Source organism: Callospermophilus lateralis, chromosome 13 (genome assembly GCF_048772815.1).
Source record: "Callospermophilus lateralis isolate mCalLat2 chromosome 13, mCalLat2.hap1, whole genome shotgun sequence".
Taxonomy (NCBI): Eukaryota; Metazoa; Chordata; class Mammalia; order Rodentia; family Sciuridae; genus Callospermophilus; species Callospermophilus lateralis.
The window spans coordinates 39,972,161-39,993,593 of record NC_135317.1 but is presented as its reverse complement, the minus strand read 5'-3'; the positions used below and the strand labels follow the sequence as shown (position 1 = coordinate 39,993,593).

General features: G+C 40.1%; 3 protein-coding genes across 8 annotated transcripts in view; 1 reads left to right on the top strand and 2 right to left on the bottom strand.

Annotated features, from left to right (window-relative positions):
• Positions 1 to 3,695: 3,695 nt before the first annotated feature.
• On the bottom strand, positions 3,696 to 10,053 carry Acbd7 (acyl-CoA binding domain containing 7). 2 transcript variants are annotated; one of them, XM_076832086.1, is made up of 4 exons: positions 10,042 to 10,053; positions 4,031 to 4,148; positions 3,868 to 3,930; positions 3,696 to 3,769 (listed from the first exon to the last, which is right to left on the bottom strand). In XM_076832086.1, the coding sequence occupies exons 1-4, from the start codon at positions 10,051 to 10,053 to the stop codon at positions 3,696 to 3,698; spliced, it is 267 nt and encodes an 88-aa protein (XP_076688201.1). The 2 variants fall into 2 exon arrangements, with proteins under 2 accessions (XP_076688201.1, XP_076688202.1); XM_076832087.1 differs by lacking the exon at positions 10,042 to 10,053 and adding an exon at positions 4,949 to 4,957.
• A 4,761-nt stretch (positions 10,054 to 14,814) lies between these two features.
• Positions 14,815 to 18,382, top strand: Rpp38 (ribonuclease P/MRP subunit p38). 2 transcript variants are annotated; one of them, XM_076873075.1, is made up of 3 exons: positions 14,815 to 14,898; positions 15,763 to 15,814; positions 17,438 to 18,382. In XM_076873075.1, the coding sequence occupies exon 3, from the start codon at positions 17,448 to 17,450 to the stop codon at positions 18,294 to 18,296; it is 849 nt and encodes a 282-aa protein (XP_076729190.1). In that variant the 5' UTR covers positions 14,815 to 14,898; positions 15,763 to 15,814; positions 17,438 to 17,447; the 3' UTR covers positions 18,297 to 18,382. The 2 variants fall into 2 exon arrangements, with proteins under 2 accessions (XP_076729190.1, XP_076729191.1); XM_076873076.1 differs by lacking the exon at positions 14,815 to 14,898 and adding an exon at positions 14,921 to 15,243.
• A 112-nt stretch (positions 18,383 to 18,494) lies between these two features.
• Positions 18,495 to 21,433, bottom strand: part of Nmt2 (N-myristoyltransferase 2) — a 45,604-nt gene continuing 42,665 nt past the window's right edge. For all 4 annotated transcript variants that reach the window (XM_076873074.1, XM_076873072.1, XM_076873071.1 and 1 more), the window contains one exon: positions 18,495 to 21,289. In XM_076873074.1, the coding sequence (XP_076729189.1) occupies positions 21,269 to 21,289 (21 nt within the window). In that variant the 3' untranslated portion in view covers positions 18,495 to 21,268. The remainder of the gene's footprint in view (positions 21,290 to 21,433) is intronic.

Here is a 21,433-nt window from a genome sequence, read left to right as displayed (position 1 = left end):
TCATTGCTTGCCAACTTTTAGGCATTTTTCCTTTTGGCCTTACAATAGTCTTCTTGTTTATACAGATGTAGCTCAGCAGTTTTAGAGATTGGGAGTCACACATTTTCTACTGTCAGGGTGATTTACTACATATGAATAAATGTATTTCTCCATGGATTATTTATGTATCTGTGGATAAAAGGCAAATAGGCAAGGAATACTTCTGGCAAAGTCCTTTATCTTTCTATTAGAATTTCCACTTAATGCTCATTTGTGGGAAGTTTGTCAACAAAATTTATGCTTGGTAAAAGTATTATTTTTCCTTCAATTTTTTTTCCAGTGCTGGGGATCAAAACCAGGGCCTTGTGTATGCCAGACATGTGTTTTGTTACTGAGATATACCCTCCTCCAGCCTTCTTCAGTTATTTTACTGGTGAAAATGGATGATGGGGGAAATGCTTGGAATTATTATCCCTGGACCCTGAACTCTCTCAATTTCCAAACTAGTTCCTCTCTTCAAGGCCTGACTAATGCAATCAGATTCCCTCCCCAGTTTCCTTATTTCTTTCACTTCTTTACACTAAACTCCACTACCTAGTGTGACTGATGTCATTTTCTCATAGTCCACACTGCTTAACATAACATTATATGTTAAAATGTTAACTTTTAAAGCATCTACTTGTTTACAATCACATAACATGAACTCATTCTTTCTATTTTAAAATAATGTAAGTAGGGCCTTTTAAATTTTTTTATAATTATAGATGGATAGAATTCCTTTATTTTATTTGTTTATTTTTATATTGGTGCTAAGGATCGAATCCAGTGCCTCACACATGCTAGGCAAGCGCTCTGCCACTGAGCCCCAGCCCCAGCCCCAGTCCCGTAGGTAGGGTCTTAATAAATAAGATTAAGGAAAATGCACACAGAAGAATTTCCCAGAATTTATCTTCCCTTTTTAACAAAGTACAAGTAATATAAAATTCATTACAAGAGGGAGTTAGAATTCACATAATAAACTTAGGCCAGAAACAACCTCAAGTAAATTATGTTAAATGTTTAGTATATACTGTACTGCCCTTTAGTGTGATGCAATTTCCAGAGCCCCCTTACTAAAAGATTAGTCCAAAATGATGTAGGCTGGGCACAATGGCACATGCCTAAAATCCCAAGGACTTCAAGGCTAAGGCAGGAGGATTACAAGTTTGAGGCCAGCCTCAGCAACTTAGCAAGGTCCTAAGCAACTAAGCAAGACTCTCTCTCTCAAAATGAAAAATAAAAAGAGCTCAATGTAAGTGCTGCTGGGTTCAATCCCTGGTACAAAAAAAAAAAAAAAAACAAGTAATTTAGATTTGTGATTATAATTTGAAAAACACTTGAGTCAACATAGTTCGCAATCAGGAGTCTCATAATGTAGCAAATGCCAGGGCTTGGGGGTGGGCTTTTTCTGCTGCCCCTCCACTTGGTGGAGGAAAAGTCCAGTAGGGAACAGCTCTGACTTTCCAGGCCTTCAATTACAACTAGGCCTACTATTGCTAGTGTCTTATCTTTGAAGGACTTGGGCCTTGATCTCATTATGGAAAACTTCTGTGTTTAGGTAAAACTTAGCAAAGATGAGAATCACTTTTGCTTTCACAAAATTTACAAATGAGAAATCAATCTTGATTTTTTTAATTCAGTTTTTTTCAAGGCAACTCTAGATTCCCAGGTAATTTTAATAAATAATTTAGAAATACTATAAAATGAGTAAAGTGTGCTATATGCATGAACAAATATGCTGCAAGGAAACCTATTATGCTGTACAACTAGTATGCACTAAACCCCCCCCCATTAAGACTGTGCAAAACTATAGTAAATATTACAACCACAGAATATTGACATTTCGACAGTAAAGAGACAAAACATTCCAACACTACAGGACCTCCTGCTGCCCTGTGATACCCACACATATCTCCTTCCTCTCTGTAACCTACAATTCTGTTTTAAAATATTTTTTAGTCGTAAATGAATACATTTATTTATTTATTCATTTATTTATTTATTTTTATGTGGTAATAAGGATCAAACCCAGTGCCTCACATGTGCTAGGCAAGTGCTCTATCACTGATCCACAACCCCAACCCCTGGAAACCACAATTCTGTCCTTTATATGTATAACTTGCCACTTCAAGAATTTCACCTAAATAGAATTATGCAGCACATAATATTTTGGTATTACTGTTTGTACTCAGCTTAATTCCCTGGAAATTCATCTAGTGGATCAAAAGGTTTTTGCTTTGTTCTGTTCGTTAGATAAAATGAAGCCAATCTATCCATCTGGTAATTCCATATCAAACCTGAATTCTTTTGGGGGGGTGTGTTTTGTTTGGTTTTTGTGGTGCTGGATAGAACCCTGGGCCTCACATATGCCAGATAAGCACCTTGCCAGAGCTGTATCTTGATCCCCTAAACCTGAGCTCTTAGGCAGGAAACAGAGATATACTCTTTGGGGGGATGTTTATCTCATGGAATCTCAAACAAGTTTTCTACTTTTTCTTTTCTTGCAGTACTGAGAATCAGGCCTAGGACCTTGCACATTCTAGGCAATGCTCTACCACTGAGCTACATTTTAGCTTTTTATTTTTTGAGGTAGGGTCTCACTAAATTGCCCAGGTTGAACTCAAACTTGTGATCCTCCTGCCTCAGCTTCCTGAGTAGTTGTGAGTACAGGTGTATCTTACCACACCCAGCTTTCAAAGATCCTGTGAACCAACAAGAAAGACTGAGTAGTGTGGGTCAACATCATTCCAGATCTATATTTTCACTTCAACAAAACTGATCCCAAGGGCCATAATAGAGGTACAGTGGATCACTAGATACATTTTATTGATTCTCTTATGTTTTAAAGGTAAAAATTAAATATTTCCACAGTGGCTTTTTTCCTTCTTTGAGGAGCTAAAAACAGACTTATAAATTTCTTTCTTCCTGGTTTGTTTGTGGTGCTGGGAATGGAACCCTGGAACTCAGGCACATTAGGCAGGTGTTCTACCACTGAGTGAGCTACACCCCAGGGACCCACAAGGCTGGACTCGAACTTGTAATCCTGCTTCCTCAGCCTCCCAAGAAGCTAGGATTACAGATGTGCAACACTGCACCCGGCTGCTGTTGATTCTTAATAAACTGTTTTTATTACCCCAGTAGCACTCCCTCATTATTGAGAATAGATTCATCAAAAGAGCAAATAATCATGGGCTGGGGTTGTAGCTCAGTGGTAGATCGCTCGCCTAGCACGAGGTCCTGGGTTGAATCTTCAGCACCACATAAAAATAAAAAATAAAATAAAGGTATTTGTCCAACTACAACTAAAAAATAAATAAATTTTAAAAAGAGCAAATAATCAAAATTTTGGTATACAGGTAGGACTGTAGCTCAGTGGTAGAGTGCTTGCCTAGCATGCCTGAATCCTGGGTTTGAACCAATACCACCAGAAAAAAAAAAAAAAGGTTTTGTATACATACTGCCAGAGCAATGATTTTTTAAAAGAACCTTTAAGTCATCTGGTTTAAGCCAGTGAAATTTAGTTAGCTGTGCATTTTCATCATACTCCTAAGTATTACAAATCCTGCTCATAACAAAAACATCTGTGGTCCAGTATTAACAGTGCATTTCCCACTAAATGTAAGATCAAGATACCATTATGAAGACTTCAGAAGGAGCACATTCTCATCTATTGCACTCTAAATTCCATATTTTTCAATCAGCTCTTTGGCTTTAGAAATATATGCACTCATGGCATCCTCCTTGGACAATCCTAGAAAGACACAAACAGATCACGTCACCTCCCTGATTGGTATAGTGGGAGAGTAAGAAGTACAAAGGCTGACTTGAAATTTGTTGAAGAATTAAAACCTTTTTGGAAGCTCCATGCTTCCCACTTCGCCCTGCCTTTGACATCCAACAGTGCTGGACATGCTGCCAAAAGAAGGAAAGAGAGACTGTCAAGTTGACTTCTTACTGCACACTTTCACAAACACCAAGTACGCCCTTATTTTTTAAAAGGATAATATAATACCAATATCAATGTCTCCAATGACAGCTTGCTTATAAAGGCCGTAGATTTCCTTCAGTTCCTCATCCTTCGGTCTTGTTTTCAGCTTCTTCACATCTTCTGTGGCCCTGTCAAAATCTGCCTAGAGCCAAATAAAATAACACAAAAACAAAGCAAAGAAAAAGGCACACAGTGCATGGGCTAATGTTAGGAAGACCCATTGCACTTTGGGGGTGTTGACCACCAAGGGATGGGAGAGGAGAAGAGAGGGAGGGGGTCAAATAGAAATGAGCTATTGCTGCTCAGGTTCCACCAGAATTATCCTAATTTATTGGGAATCATGGACACTTTACCTGATACAAAGACAAAATATGGATAACTAAATAAGATTCATGGCATTGGAAAGGATCAATTTATGTATTTTAAAGGGCACCACAGTCAGTGCAGCTTTCTGGATCATCTTATGAACACCACCGTCCTCGCCTATGTCCAGGACATTCCTCTCACAGTGTCCACACTCTTCAGTGACAGGGGCTTTATACCTATCTAGTGCATTAACTTGGTTCTGAGGGCAGTCAATATCATTGATTTAGTTGGATTTCTCATAGTTTCAATACAGAAACCCCAGATTAAAAGACTTAATATGAACTAATGTCCAGAAAAGAGAAGTTGTTTCGCAACATAAAGCTGTCAGCAAACTGAGCACACAAATACACTTGAGTGGGAAACACTGTCTGCACCATACTGAATTCTCTTCGAAAAACCTAGTCTCTCTGTGTAAGTCAGTTTCCTGTCACTAGAACACACACTGGAAAGAAGTCAAATTATAAAGAGAAAAGGTTATTTTGGTCCACAGTTCTATTAACCCCACAAGTGACTGGCTCCATGGCTTTGGGCCTGTGGAGCATATCATGGCAGCAGTTTGTGGTGAATCAAGACCACTTTACTCATGGCTGGGAACAAAAGAGAGGAAGGAGGAAGGGGGAAGGCCCACAGTCCACGTTAAGATCATGCCCCTAATGACTTGGAGCCCTCCCACTAGCCTCTTCCTCTTTTTAAAAAATTTTTGCCATCTCCCAATAGTGTCATGTATAGGTATAGTATAGGATACCATAGGATTAGTCCCCCTCAGAGGGCCATTCCAGATCCTAAATACAGCACTTCCTACCTCCCAAGGCCTTCAACTCTTAGACCAGGACAGCAGCTCCTCTCTTGGTAGCTTCCATTCAGGGAGGAAGTCCGGCTCTACCTGCCCTGGAGTCTGAGCACTCCTGGACACTTCATCTCTTTCCCCTTTTGACCTCTTAGCTGATTATTTTTCTTATTAGAATATCTTATTCTTTTTAATAAACTGTATCTACCTTGTGGCATTTGCTTTAAGTTGGGGGTAAGCAGGAATCGTCAGTAGCCTGGGTATCAAATTAGGGAAGGTGAACATGGTGCCCCAGCCCCACCCCCATCCACCTTATATTTTTCCTCAGATGTTAGTGTTCCCTTTTGGTTCAAAGGCCTGGGAGAGAAAGTGAAGAGAAAGCCCCACTGTAAGTTCAGAAGTCTATGAGCTCAGCAGTGTTGCTAGGTAAAGCCAGCCCCAAAGACAGGACAGTAGCACAGCCAGAATTGTTTTATGATGAACATGAGTCATTATAAATTGGAGACCAGGGTCTTCAGGCTAAATAACCTTGAACATGGCCCTTCTTCCTAATAGATTTCTGTAGGAGATTGAGAAGGATGTGTGCATGTGAGAAAGTTGCCTTGCCCTTCAAGAAAACTCAGTTGCTGTTCACATAACATCATGGTTAAGGACACAGGCTTTGAGTTGATTTTCACTGTTATTACTAAAGAGCTGGGTTACCTTGGGCAAGTTACTATGTCTGTTTCTTCATCTGGAATATAAGAAAATAACAACAAAGTTGTTAGGAGAACTTAAATAAGTTAACACATGTAAAGTACTTAAGAGAATGCCTAGCAGATGTTGATTATTCAATAAGGGTCAGCTATTATTAGTTGCATTAAATGGTTCTTTGGAGGAGTGGGTATAAAAAGAATCTCTTGATAAAAGCACAATTATGAGGACATGGAATACACTTTTAGCTTATCATTAAACAAAGAACACAAAATTGTTTCAATATACTCAGCTTTGAAAGTTATGTAGAAAAAATAAGACTAGAAATAAATATACTAAAATAGGTAAGCAGTAATTGCCTCTGACTATTGGTAGGTTTTCTGGGTTTTTAAAACTTCTGTACTCTCCAAATTTTTCATAACATGCATGTAGTGCGTGTACAAGGAAAACAAAACAATTGCTGCATGAGTGATCAGGGCTCCAAAGGACAAGCCAGGCCAGGTGACTGAGGGGACAGCGATGCCTCTCTTCAGGTGTATCAGCATCTCAGAGGTTCTGTGCTATGAATATTCATGCTATTCTCCAGTGACACCAGCTCAATTCCTTTTGGCCAGCCAACCCTTGATTAATATTCTAAGGTTTCTAAAAAAATCATGCAAGCCCCCTGCCTTGCATGAAATAGTTTCTGAGAACTTATTCTTCATATTCTGGGGGCTACAGAACCACAAAAAGATCTAGTGAACATCTTGGACCCCTTCCATGCTGACCCTGACATGCTGTCCCATGCCATTACAGCAGTCCCCATCTGTCCCTCCTCCCTCCCCAGGTAGGGAACACTGCCCAGAATTCCTCTGTATGCAGCCTGCCTTCCCCGGCACCTCTATTTGATGTGTTCCTACTTTAGCATGCTATTCCATTGTCCCTTCCACCATGATGCCTCTCCCTCCCCAACCACAGTAAGCAGCAGTGGAAATAATACTGGACTTGCATGGCATACTCAAGATTTCTATTCTACCTTTGAGGCACACTACTGTGGGGCTCTGAAAGACACCAAGCTCCTCTGAGGTACAGCTTCAGAGAAAAAAAAAAAAAAAGGTACTACAGGGTGGACATCCATAATCTGAAAATATGAAACCTGAAAAGCTTCCAGTTTAGAACTTTTGGAGTGCTGATAGAAAGTTTCACACTTACTACCATGAGCACATTCAAACACAGGTACACTAAAAAAACATAAAATGACCTCCAGGCTGTGTGCGTACGGCATTCACATATAAAACATACATGAGTTTCATGTTTAGACTTGAATCCCATCCCCAAGATATCTCATTCTGTTTATTCAAATATTCCAAAATCTGAAATGCTTTTGGTCCAAAGCAGTTCAGATAAGGGAAACCCAACTTTTATAAGAGTCTCAGCAGGAAGGTGTGAGGACTAAATCCAATCAGGAATGTAAATATTCTTGATTCGATTCTGTGGACTCTTCCCTCCCAGAGCTCATCACAGGTTCCGTGCTAATCAACAGTGCACTGAACACCTAGGCCGGGCCTGGCCTGTGCTAGGCAGGCAGGGACGAGCAGGGCAGTCTGCTTGAAGGAGCTCAGAATCCAGAGGGAGACATGCATGGCAACAGTGACCTTGTGAGACTTGCTATAAAGGAGAAGCAGGCTGCTCTGAGACTGGAGGAGGGAGTGGCAGCCCAGAGGGGATGGCCGTCTAGAAGCCTTCCCAGAGGGATGAGCTGGGGGAAGGTAGTTAGTGGTAGCTGAGTGGACGAGGATGACAAAGCATGGACAGAATTTACCAGTGCTCAGCACAATGGCCGGGTGGAGTTGCTTTGGTTTGTTCCGTCACATATACATAATGGAGTGCAGGCATAAACACACACCTTGGTGGCCACAGCTGAGTTTTACACACTGCCAGCAGGTGACAAAGGCAGGTCTGAGTCCAGTCCATACATCCTTGTTGGATGAATTAATGAGTGACTGGATATTAGGAAGATCACAAAGTTATAAAGGTGAGACACAGCTTTAATCCCTTTAAAAAAATACACAGTCTCACTAAGTTGCCCAAGCTGGCCTCAAACTTGCAGAATCCTGCCTTAGTTTCCCAAGTCACTGGATTATGGGCTGTACCACGGAGTCCAGCCCATTTACATTTCTTTTCACATTTCACCCTAGCTGAAGGCAGCCTTGAAGGATAACTCACATTTAATGCAACTTCGCTTTCTGCAGCCAAAGCACGTGGGCATCTCACACTTGACCTTGATAAAACCTTTTTGAACCATTCATTCCCATGAGGAACTGAATCAGGTAGATAAGAACTCCTCACAAAGTAATTTCACAGATCTTAATCACACATACATGTGGGGAAGAAGAGTTAGTTAGTTGCTGAAAATAAAATCACAAATCCCCTTAGACTTGAAAAGATGTACCTCCTTGAAGGGACAGTTTGCTATTTTTAGCTTCACCATGTAGGAATGAAATATGTCCAGTTAAGATGACTTCAGTCCTCCTAAAGCTTTGCTGAGGGAGTACACACATTGCAATTTAAAGATAAAACTGGGGGATCATAGCTGAGTTAGGAATTCCATTTATCTTGTTGCTTCCAGGATTATCAGCCAGTTCTGTTTATTCTAGCATAAAACATAGAAGATTAGGGCTCCTATGCTTGCGCCCTTCTTCTCATTTTTACTAAGTGAGTCACTGTTAGCATCTTGGAGCAACACAAGTACCAGTACAATGTCTGCCATAATGCCAGTTAGGTCATGAAGGTTTAAATATATCAGCTAGTTGTTGGTCTTTTAATTTTAATTTTTATTAGTATTTGAAACCTTTTTTGAAATTATTTTAGATTCAGGTAAAAATTATAAAAATAGTATGATTTCAGTGTACCTTGTACTCAGTGTCCCTGCTGTCTTTTTAAAATGGTATTTTCTCCAATACTCTGAGTACTCAAGTGAATTGTTAGTAGATAACATTATGGTAGGTGCTATTAATATTTCTTAGCCCGTTGCTCTTCTGTGATGATTCCGAACCTTTAAATCCTTACTGAAAATATTTTTAAAGCAACAGAGAAAAAATAGAAATAAAAAAACCAGTTAACAACAATAGTGAAAAACCATATTACTAAGCTAAATAACAACCATTTAGATCTTTTGATTTGAAGGAAGTTTTGATTATTTGGGGAAAAGTTCAGTATGAATTAAGTTATCTAATGAGCTTATTCTTATTGCATATTTACCCTCCACCAGGCACTGTTAAATGCTGTACCTGTTGCTCATTTATCAGTTATTTGTCCTCCATTTCTAAATGAGAAGGCTGAGGCACAGAGATTAACTGTATCAAGTACAAAGTGGGTGACAGGGCATGGGTATGAACCTCCATGACTCTGCATGGTGTCCTTAACCCACCCAGAACATCTTGCCTGAAGAAATGGTTAAAGAAATTAGTTATGTTTATTCTATGAAATTTTATGCATATAAACAATGTCACTTTAGAAGGATTTTAATGATAAGAAAATGCTCGTAGTACTAGGTACAGAAACAAAACTGCATATACACAATAACATAAGTGTGTGCACTGTATGCACATATCTGTGCACCTATAATCATATTGCACACACGCACTCGGAAGACTACAAAGGAGTCACCTGTCACGTTTAGCAGTGGTTATTGCCCCGGTGAAGGAGAGCCTGATGACGCTTATTTATTCTATTTGTTCCCTTTCCCTAAGTTTTTCTACTTCTGACATATCAATAAAACAGTATTTTAAAGTTAGAGCCTCACAGAACTCTGCTGCTAAGAGAGACACTTGCCTATGAGAACCCAAGTAGGTCCCAACACGAAGGTCTCCCTCCGTGGATGTCGCCTCCCTCCTGAAGAGTGGCTGGAGGAGGGCCCGCTCAGGGTCCCAGAGGCCTGTGCCTACTTTTCCGCTCAGGGTGGTTTCACCAGTGTCTGGGCCCCACAGGGTTGCCACGGGGAGCATGGCCTGTCCTCCACAGGTGGGAAGGTGCAGTCTATTCTGCAATAAGAGGGCGCTGGGGCAGGTGTGGGAGTGACCACAGGGTCGCTGTCCAGCGCTCCCAGGTGAGGGTGGCATGCATGCCTATCTCACGCCCCATTTGAGTGCTTCCCTCTCAGAGCATCCCCCACCCCCACCCAACTCGGCCTCCCTATGCCCTGTGTTACCTGCAGGGACATAGTGACAAAGGCAGGGATGCTGCTGCTCTCCGGGCGCTGGGTGCCTGGGGAAGGCTGGGCCACTCCTTAAAGGGCAGCTGTCCTCCGCCCACGGCTCCCATTGGCCGCGCTCCGAGCCCGGGCGGTTCCCCGGGGTCAGGTGTTGAGAGGGCGGGGCGGGGCAGTGAGCAGCAAAGTCCCAGGAACCCGAAGACAGTGCCGCTTTGCTGTCGGCTTCTCTGCGCTGGCCAGGAGGAGAGAAGGGCACTCAGAGAGTTCCTCTCTGCCGGTGGATCGCCCATTTTCTCTGAGTTGATGTAACATCCTAACTTCCTCTTAATTATCGCAAAGGTTAAGGACTGCACACCTGTTCCACCTGACCCAGTTTTCCAGGATCTATATATTCGACAGGAGAGAGAGGGAGGGAGGGAGGGGGAGGGGGAGAGGGAGAGATTGGTTTCTATCACTGGATAATAATACACATACATACACATTTCTATTTAAAAGTGCTTCCCAACCAGTTCTGCTTAACTGCTTCAGGAAGAATTCTGCCAAAAAAGAAAAGGAATAAAAGAGTCGAGAAAAAGAAAAGAGAAAAAAGTCAGGTGCAATGATGTATGTCTGTGGTAACAGCAACTCAGGGAGGCTGAGACAGGAGGACTGCTAGAGACCAGGGATTTGAAGCCTGGAAAACAGCAAAACCCCATCTCAAAACAAAAACAAACAGCAATGATTAAACAACAACAACAACCAAAAAAAAAAAAAAATTCTGTGCTAATCTAATTCATATAAATGTCTATATTTTAATTCTAAATTTTTGGACTCATTTGTACATTTCTATGACATTTTAAATAGTTAATTGTAGCCACTTTTATATTATGGGCAAAATTTATTTCCAGCATTGATGCTGTTTCTTTAGAATCTATTGAAAATGTAAAGTTCAGCATCACATCACAGTATGCCTCTTCTTTCAAAAAGAAAGAAGAAAGAAAGAAAGAGAAAGAAAGAAAGGGAGGAAGAAAGAAAGAAAGAAGGAAGGAAGGAAGGAAGGAAGGAAGGAAGGAAGGAAGGAAGGAAGGAAAGAAAGAAAAAGAAAATTGTTGTGGACCTAAGACTTCGCTTTAAAAATAAAGTTGCTTGGAAAAAAAAAAAAGAGAGAGAGAGAGAGAACAACATTCCAGACTAGCCTTGAGACTATATGATTTCAATGATCTTTCAAATTTCTATTTTTTTTTTTTTTTTGAATCTTAGGAGGTCAAGGTCAGTCCCAGTATCGAGGGCCTAAATAACCTGATCAAAATAAAAAATTTAAAAAGCTGGGGATGTACTTCCGTGTCAAATTGTTCCTGGATCCCTAGTACCACCCTGTCCCTGCAAATTGCTCTTTTTTAATAAATAAGCTCTTCCAAGGTCCAAGACAGCTTGAACATCTCAACACTGCCACACCTGCATGGGCTGGGTGCTCACTGAAGTGCCTTGTTATTTCTCCTGGAGCAAGGATTCTCTATATTATGACACCATCCAAGGGTGTTTCCCATCTATTTCCCTGGTTTTAGTTGAGACTAAATCTCTCTATTTCCTTATAACTTCCCTCTGAACCTACTCCAACTTGCTGAAATTTAGAGTTAATTCCTCAGTGCAGAGCCATTCACCATTTATAACACCTGTTATCTGACCTCTGCGATTAGGGATGTTGTCCCATAATATTAGGAGTGCTGGGAGCTGACATCATGTTGATCATGGGTTTGCTATCCTGTAAGGATAATAAATGGCCTGAATCCAACAGACTTTTTTTCTCCCTACCAGTTTTATCTATGGATGGGCTGCCATGCTTTTGTCTAGAATTGCTGGAGTGCTTGAAACTCCTCCTATTCACATTGCCTCCATGGATGCAGATGTGCTTTAGCATGTCACATAGTCCTAACTAGCAGGGCTCCCAATGGCTCAGACTCCAAGTCTGTTCTCTGATTTTGCAGCTCATCCTTGACTATTCATAGCAACTGATTGAAAATGACTAGTGATTATATATGTAAGTGTTGTAACAATAACCAGCACAGAGCAAAGGCCAGAATGCCATGAAGAAAAAGAAAAATCTGGTGGCTTATTCTGTTACATTCTTCTACTGACATTTTCTTGCTGGGATTCAAATGATTTTAAATAATGACCCAACTTAACACCCAGAATTAAACCACTGTTATATCATGGCAATTATGTAAGTCTGACAATAATCTAATTCTAGAATTAATATAAAAAGAAAGGTTTTTTTTATAAACTACTCAATGTTTTCATAAGTGATTAAAAGACTCAACTGATAGTTTATAAGGTAAAATAACAGCTGTTCTTAAAAAAGTAAAACTGATCATGGAATACCAAACACGTAAATGTTAAAGTGGTCCCTGTAAGCCTATGTTTGAGAAAGAGAATGTGGAAAAGAAACGAGTACACAAAATTTATATTATTATTTTTAGCATGCATTTATGTGAAATAAATTAGGAATAGTGAAAGGAAAATGTTTGAGGTGATTTCGTCATGAAAGTTTTTTGGTTTTTTGTTTGTTTTTACTTTTTTGTTGTAATGTTTGTGCTACACAAATGGGAGAGAAATTAATCTTTGAAATATAGTTGTGCATTTTAACAAAATTCTTGTGGAAGTTGGATTGCTAGTCTTAAAACACAAGCACTAAACACACAGAGGCTACATTTATTTTTTATAAATTTAATTTTGACAAGGTTGTCACTGTTCAGTTTACCAAGCACATACTATGTGCCAGGCACATTGCTAATCATTTTACAGAGATCAACTCCTCTAATCTTCACAATAGGTACTATTTTTATCACTTCATGGAGAAGATTAATTTGCCTAGGGTCATATGCTAGTGATGAAGTTAGCATTTCAACCTAGTCAGCCTAGCTCCAGAGCCATGTAATGCAATGGCTGATAATTTCCAATGGAGCAAATGGAAGCTCAGATGATATTCAAAGTATAAACCTGGAATCTTAGGGATTTAAAACTGTTTACAAGGTTCCTTCCATCACTCTAGTATTTCAATTAGACCTGTGTGCTCTAGTTGTCTTTAGAATTTCATTGTGTTTACAGTTTACCATCATAAACTACTGATTCATTTTATGAAACAAAAGCCTATCAATACACTCAAACTCACTGTAACCTTGTTCTTTGTAATTATGATAAATAATCACATCAGCCTTTACTGTGTGTAATTTGCAAAAAAAAAAAAAAAAAAAAAAAGCAATAATAATAAAAATAAATAAATAAACACTTTTGTTTTGTTCTAGGGGCTCAATCCAGGGGCACTTTACCACTGAGCCACATTCCAGCGCCCCTCCCCCCACCCCACCCCCGCTTTTCTTTTTAATGCTTAATTTTTCTTTCTTTTCTTTTTTTTGGTTGATGATGAACCTTTTATTTATTTATTTATATGCCATGCTGAGAATTGAACCTAAGCAAGTGCTCTACCACTGAGCTACAAAGCCAGCCCTGACCCCTTTATTTTGAGACTGGGTATCAGCTAAATTGTGTAGGGCCTCGCTAAGATGCTAAGATTGACTTCCAATTTGCGATCCTCCTGCTTCAGCCTCCTGAGTCAATGGGATTACAGGCCGGCGCTGCCATGCCTGACATGCATTAATCTTGACCAAAAGTAACATTTCTCTGTTTTACCTCGTTAAGTACTGCAGAAGTAATGAAAATATAGAAGCTAGATCCAAAAATGAGGAAGAAAACGAGAAGTGAACAGGCTGAGAAAAGGAGAATAATCTGGAAAAGGAAAGTGGACCCAAATTAGACGGGAAAAGAAAAACGAGGGCCGGGATTGTGGCTCAGTGGTAGAGCGCTTGCCTAGCATGCATGAGGCACTGGGTTCGATCCCTGGCACCACATAAAAATAAACAAATAAAATGAAAGTATTGTGTCCATCTACAATTTAAAAATATATTTAAAAAGAAAAAAAAAAGGGAATGTGAGAGAGGAGGCATTGTCGTCAAAAGCAACCTACCGACTACTTCGTTGCCCAGAATAGATCAGCAAATCCAGATTTCCTGGCCTCTAACATGTTACTCAGTTCAATAACCAATTGTCCACGACTTCCCAGCGACTCCATTCATAACCTAGTCTCCATTGGTTGGAACAGCCACAGAAGACCCGTGATGGAATGTTGCGGACTGCTGTTGAACTCAAAAGAGGCCTAATTCCCCTTGACTTTCGGGGGATTCAAGAGTCCCTACATTATTGCCTATAAGCTCGTGTTTTCCCCAACTCTCTAACTCCCCACTTAGGATTTTCATAGTGCTGGGCAATCTGCAGGGATTCGATAGACAGTGGGGAATGGGACAGGGGCTGACATTTTGCGTCCCTAGAGCAAGAAGGCTCCAATATGCTGGAAGTTGAAGTTGGGCTAGAAGGGAAGGGTGCCCTAGGAGAACCAGTCCTGGGGACTATTGGCGATACCCTGATCCCCAAAGGTGTCAGACAAGACGGTGAGTGGCAGTTACCGTGGCAACACTCGCGGTCTCGCGAGACAGATGTTGCTTCTGCGCACTGCAGCTTAGAGCGCTGCAGAACCTAAACCCCGGATCTTATATTCAAGACTTTTGTGTGTGTGTTTGTTTTAAACGATGGAGCCTTATTTTGACGTTTCCTCGCGACCTGTTGGGAGCGACCAAACGCAAAGTAACGAAACTTGAAGAGCTCCAAGCTATTTCGCGCCATTCACTGTTCCCGGAAGGCGGGGCGGGGAAGGCAAGGACACTGCGCACGCGCGGCGCAGGCGTAGTGGGGCCGGCGCTGTGGCTGGCTGGTGGTGTGGAGTCGCGGTGGTTAGTCGGAGGAGCAGGCAGACGCCGGAAGAAGGTACCCTTCCGGGTGGGAGCGGGCCCAGGGCTCTACCGGAGCCGAAAGTCTGGGAGCATGCAAGGTCCCCGCGGCTTCCGGATGCCTCTTGCGCCGCCGCTGGACCGCGGACTGTAGGGAGGGGTTAACCCTGGGCCAGGAATGCTGCCCTAACCGGCGTCCTCCTCCAGAAACCCGGAGTTCGCGAGTCTTCACCCTTGGGTCCTTACCTACTTTTCTTAGCATCTCTGCCCAGCGACACTGAAGTTTTTAGTTTCCTTTAATTCTTCCCCCGGGACACTGTTGTGTTTCATATTCCTTTTGATAGGAATTCATCAGAGGTAGTTAAAAAAAAAGTCACTTCCTGTAAGTAGCCTTCCTCTCCTAACCCCCGCTCAACTAAGTTAGGCCTCTGCTCAGTGTCCCTTGGCATCCTGTAGTATGACCTTAAAGAGTGCACCACATTACATTGCTTTATTCTCCGCCCATAGGGCTTGTAAACTCTAGCTCCTAGAGGCCAGTGACTCTTTTTGCTTGGTGCATCATAGGGAATCCGCAAATACTTAACTATGAAGGTGGTCTGGGGTCTGAGAGTGGGAGTGGTTATTCCAGGCTAAGAGAATGTGTATAAAGACATGTTGACGAAAAACTGGTAGCCTCCTGGGGGTGATATGCAGGATGTGGGGTAAAGAGAACGGCTGGTAGAAAGCAGGGCCAGCATGTGGAGGGTATAAAGGGCCCTGTGTCTCACCCTAGAGTTGCACTTGATCCTGTAGGCAGTGAAGGCACCTTTACCCTTCCTGTTTTGCACCCTTTCTCTGAAGGTTTTTGTTGCTTTTAGTTACATTTTGCTTATCTAAACTACTTTTCATCTCCCCCTACCAGATTCTGCAGACCAGGGAAGGTACTGCCTATTTTGCTATCAGAGTAATTAATTGTAAGTATTTATTCTGCGCCATTTGGATCCTGGGACCCAATAACTGTCGTATAGTTAAGCAAAACCTCTGTTAGATGATACTTATATTGCTCCTCATTTGTTTCCCTATTCCTGACCACTTCCACCTGGATGTCTTATGCTAGCCCTCATTTCATTGGATTTAGATGAGCTACTTTTATTACTGAGCTTGGGAGAGTAGATATGACAGGTGGGAGAAGGCAGCAGATATCTCCAGCATTGGGAATACAGACATGACCAAAGTTTTCTGTCAAAATTCCCAGGAATTTTGCTTTCTGGGGAAAGGTGATTTGTAATACTAGAGACCAGGAGAAATGAGTGGACCATTTCTCAGGCCTGTCCAGTATATAAAGACCACCTTACCCACACCTGATTTCTTAATTTTGGTGCTGTATCAGATTCACTTGTCAGCAGACTTTTTTCTTTTTTTTTTTTTTAAATACAAGCCTAGATTCCTTGGCAGTACTCTCCAATTCAGTTGATTTGAGAACCAACCGTGTAGGTTTTTTTTTAAGCCACAGGTTATATTTGAAGTGCAGCCAGGATTATAAGAGTAAAAAAAGTAGTTGTGACTTTGGGTACTGAATCTGTTTCCTTGTCCACATATTGGGGAATTATAGTAATGTTAGAATAATCAAATAGTACATGGGAGAAAGTACTTTATACACTGGTATACTCTATTGATAGTCTTGTGTGTTGAACTTTATTTGGAAGGGATTTCACTTCTTTTAGTTTTGCCAAGTGGGTCCCTGTCTTTCTCACTGAGCTCCAGAAAGGGAAGGAAGAACATTGAGGAAGAGAAAGGAATATACAGTTGCCTCTGGGAAGAATTACAGGATATGCTCCCTAGACCTGTGGTTTATAGCATATCCTTAATAATTAATAAACCTTTCTATTTCTCCTTAATGGATTGGGATCTTTGAATCTTACTACATTTCCCTAGTTTTCATGAAACTGCCAGCCATAGTAGTCAGCTTGTAATAAGCATGGGCAGGAGTATAGGTCTGCATATGTATCATATGTTTAGGAAAGATATAAGGAAATCTAGGGGCCAGGGTGGGAAGGAAACTTATAAAAGGGGACAGAATGAAAATATGGTTTTAAGTTTTAGTTGTGTGCTGGTTAATTATGAATCACAGAGGCTTCTGGGGCCTTTACAGATGTGGAACTATGTGCAGGACACAGGTCTCAGTCACCATGTGCCCCTGGGCCTATAATAGCACATGCACAATAGAGATGCTCAGTGAATATATGCTGTGAGAGTAAATGAAAGTAAACCCAACTAAAGAGTAATGTATGAAATGCTACAAATCTATAAGACTACCATATAGTTACGAAAAGGGTAATTATGAACAAAAAGAAACATTTTTAAATAAATGAATTAACAATGGGATTTCACTGTAATTGCAGTGATGTAAAACAGTCCCATATTGTCTGTATATGAAGAAAGACAAGGTCACCTGGAAAAATGGGGGAAAGGTGGGACCTATCTACTTAATACTTGCTATAGCTTATCAAGAATTAGAGAAAATATAACCAAGATAGTCTCAAGACAGGCTTTCCTAGCTGACATGAATGTTCTACTGTCATTGTTTTTCTATGAAGGATTTTCAAAATGCCTGCAGCCCCTCAAGCACCTTCCAGAGGATCCATTCGCAAGACCAGACCTCTGATTGTAAAGACGTCCTTGAACAACCCCTATGCTGTCTGCTGGAGTACACTGGAGAGGGAGGACATGCACTTCATTTTACAGACAATTGAGCAGAAGTTTAAATCTATTGGACTTCTGAAAATCGAGGACAAGAAAAAAAGGAAAAAAACGCCTTTTATAAAAAAGCACAGGGTAGAAAGATGCAGCCTAGATGTTGATACTAGTGAGGATCTGAAGAACAAAAGGCCAGAAGCTAACCAGCAGGTGTCAGGGTGGACGCCTGTGCAGATCAGGAAGCAGCTTGCCATAGGTGTTAATGAAGTCACCAGAGCTCTGGAAAGGAATGAATTGCTCTTGGTTCTGGTATGTAAGTCAGTTAAGCCTGCCATCATCACTTCACACTTGATTCAGTTAAGTGTAAGCAGAGTTGTTCCTGCCTGTCAGGTTCCCTGCCTCAGTGCAACACTTGCCCCTGTCATTGGCTTAAAATGTGTGTTAGCATTGGGATTCAAAAAAGACACCACTGACTTTGTAGATGAAGTAAGAGCTATCATTCCCAGAGTGCCCAGTTTAATTGTGCCATGGCTTCAGGACAGAATTGAAAATATTGGAGACAATTTAGAAACTGAATCTTTGGGAATCCAAGACAAAGAGACTTTGGAAACGTCATTTGAAGACCTCTCAAAACACAAGAGAAAACTTGAAGGTCAGCAGGTCTCTGTAGCATTACAGCCTCTTAAAATAAAGAAATTGATTCCCAACCCTAATAAGATAAGGAAACCACCCAAAAGTAAAAAAAATACTTCGAAGTAATCTTGTATAAACTTTTCGTGCAATTGATAAAAGGACACCTTGTATAAAGAAGGCTTGAAACAAATAAAATGAAATATATTTATGTATATTGGGATCCTGTGTAATGATGTTTCCTTCAAGTATGTATGAATGTTTGAAGCTATAGCACAAACTTGCTGAAGCCTAAAAACATTTAAGTGCAGAAAATAATCAAAAATATGAATATGAAAACAAAAGTTTATTGAAACTAATGTCCATGCTTGTATAAATTCACTGTTTTAAAGGCTGGTACAATGCTTGTTAGCAAGAACATCTGTAGCCTACAACACCTAACATTTTCCCATCAAACTTGGAAAATGTGCCACAGTAGATAAGTACGGTCAATGAAACTAGATTGGGAGCATTGAGTTTCAAAGGAAAAATACCAAATGCCTTGCAATACTTTGTTTTTAGAAGGAATATGTTTTTTTACTTCATGTCAGTTTGGCTTTCCTTGTAGGCAGGCATAAAACTGCTTGGGATGAAGGCCCAATGGGATAGAAGCTAGCCAGATAAAGTATTTTAATTAGGATTCATTTTCCTGTGTATTGTTAACTTACTTGGAAATTAACATGTATAAAAAGTATGACAGGAGTTGTAGGGGCATAGCTCAGTGGTAGACCCCCAAATTTAATACTTAGTGTGTTTGTGCATGAGCATGCACACACATAACCAAACAGAAAACTGTGATGGCAATTAGGTGAGATGTGGCAAGAAGTAAATTTTTTAAAAAATTGAGCATGAGTTCTCAGGCAAGATTTTGTGAGCATAGTGTTCTGTGTTAATTGACTATAATATATATTTGGAAAAGTTATTTTTGTAGTTTAGGGGAAGATAATGGTTTTGCCAAAGTTTCAGCCTAAAATCTGGATGACTCAGTAGATTATGCCATCTGTTAATTTAGATTTTACTTAGTGCCATCTTGGCACAAATTAAAAAGAAAAGATACAGCATTTTCATTACAGGACAATTTTTTAAAAATTTCTAAATACTATATTGCATTTAAGTTGTACTGATTCTCTAAAATGCTCACTGGTAATCTGCTTTTGAATTATAAATAGGACAGTGATATTAACTGTATTTAAGAATCAAGTAAATAACATGAATTCTATAACTGGAATATGTAAATGAGCCTTGACTCCAGAGTGTATAAATTCTTATTTAATGCTGGTGTTCCCAAGAAGTGTTCTAGTGAATTGGTCCAGTTTTGTTTCTTGATGTTTTTCTCCTTCTGTTAAGAATGGTAATGCAGCTAAGTTTGAAATGATGTGAAATGTGAAATGATGTCTTCCTGTGTCTTTTAAGAACATTGTACCAGTTAGGCACTACTGTGGGGCCCAAGTGTCCCCTCTAGTGGCAGTCTTGGGTGCCACACCTGTTTTTTCAACTCCTTAGTAAATGAAGATCCACAGACCTTCTAAAAAGGGACAGTTAGCAGATATTTTAGGCTTCAGAGGCCATACAGTCTGGCACAAGTACCCAACTTGCCTTTGTAGCATGAAGTAACCACAGGTGAGACACAAACAAAAGGGTGGCTGTGTTCCAAGGAAACTATGAATGCTGAATTTAAATTTCATATAATTTTCATGTCACAAAATGTCACTGTTTTGACTATTTCCCCCCAATCAAAAAAGATAAAAAGCATTCTTAGTTCCTGTGTTGTACAAAAACAGGTGATGGGCCAGATTAAGCCCAGGGGCCATACTTGATGGTCCCTGTCTGGTATTAAGATAATGACTGGTTTTATTGGATTACTTAAAACATGAAGGGAATGCCATTATGCTGTCTAACATAATTTATCTTTTTCTGGACTGAGCAGCCGAGGCACTGGTACGGTAAAGGCAGGAAGAAGTGTCTACTTTGTGGTACTTGAGTAAAGGCCAGTCTGCAGCCTTGTTTAGCATCTTATTTATCCCTTGGATTACTGGTGATATATACACATACATGTACACTGTGAAACTCTTGTTTTTCAAATTCTAGGTAAAAACACCATTGGTAACAAAATTATGAATACTTATTTACAAATAAGACATTTCCATTAGCATGACAGTTCATGATAAATTAAAAGTCAGCATAAAGGAATATGTGCAATTTTGCATAAGTAATAAAAACATTCAAACTATCAATGCCTTGTAGCACTAATAAAGCAACCCGGCATTAGTTTTGACCTTAGAGTTTTTATTTTCTTTCCCTCATGTATTCTTGATGTTGCTGAGAAGAAACTGGAGATGGTGCAGCAGTGGAAGAGTCTGGTCATTCACAGGTGTATGCTCTTCAGGGAGCACACTTAAAGTTTGCCTCAAACTTTGCTTTTAAAACCATCTATTGACCTACTGAAGATCAAAGTACAAATCTCTGTGTTTACTGATTTGGCAACTTTGCCTATGGAGTAATAATGTACTAGTAATCAGTACATTTTCATTTTGCTCCATATTTGTCATTCCATAAATGTTCCCAGTGATGTCATGTAAGGTGATATACATAAAAATTTTCCAAATGGGTCCTTTGTTCTATTATACAGACAAATACACTACCACTTAATAAATAGAAATGCAGCAGCTTATCTCCACACAATAGCAGAGATTTTCTTACACGATGCTGTAACTTCTCTTTAGTTCATAGAAAAACAGTTCCCTTTCTAGAGAGTGGAAAAGTACCCTCACTTCACCAAGAAAGCCAAAGTTTGAAAACCAGAGAAACGTCTTTGTACCTTTTCATCCCTCCCACAAGTGGGTAAACAGCAAAAAAAGAAAAGATGCATTTTAACATTCTAACTAGGAATGTGTACAACTGGTCACACATGGGGTGTTTTTTCATCTTTGCTGATTTTTACCATCTACTTCAATTTCACTTAGGTTGTGCTTTTATTCTTCTTTGGAATGGCGGTTCCAGGAATCATTAAATAGGATATGAACAAATGAGGATGCCAGAGTTCTAGAAGTCAACACAGCTATCTACTGTAGTACAAGTCCAACCTGGAGGAAAGAAATGGAATAGTAAGAACAAATAAATTAATTGATAACATAATACAAAAGATCTGTGATTTTAAAAGCTATTTAGAATAACCCAAAGGGAAGCAAGGATGGAATTGTCTAGTTAGACTTACTTTGTTTACAAAG

Excerpts from the sequence above, each read along its gene's own strand:
- Rpp38 (XM_076873075.1), top strand. The coding sequence starts at position 17,448 with ATGCCTGCAGCCCCTCAAGCACCTTCCAGAGGATCCATTCGCAAGACC.
- Acbd7 (XM_076832086.1), bottom strand. Across the intron at positions 3,931-4,030 it reads CATTGGAGACATTGATATTG|CATGTCCAGCACTGTTGGAT; the intron begins GTATTATATTAT and ends TTCTTTTGGCAG. Across the intron at positions 3,770-3,867 it reads AGCATGGAGCTTCCAAAAAG|GATTGTCCAAGGAGGATGCC; the intron begins GTTTTAATTCTT and ends GTGTCTTTCTAG.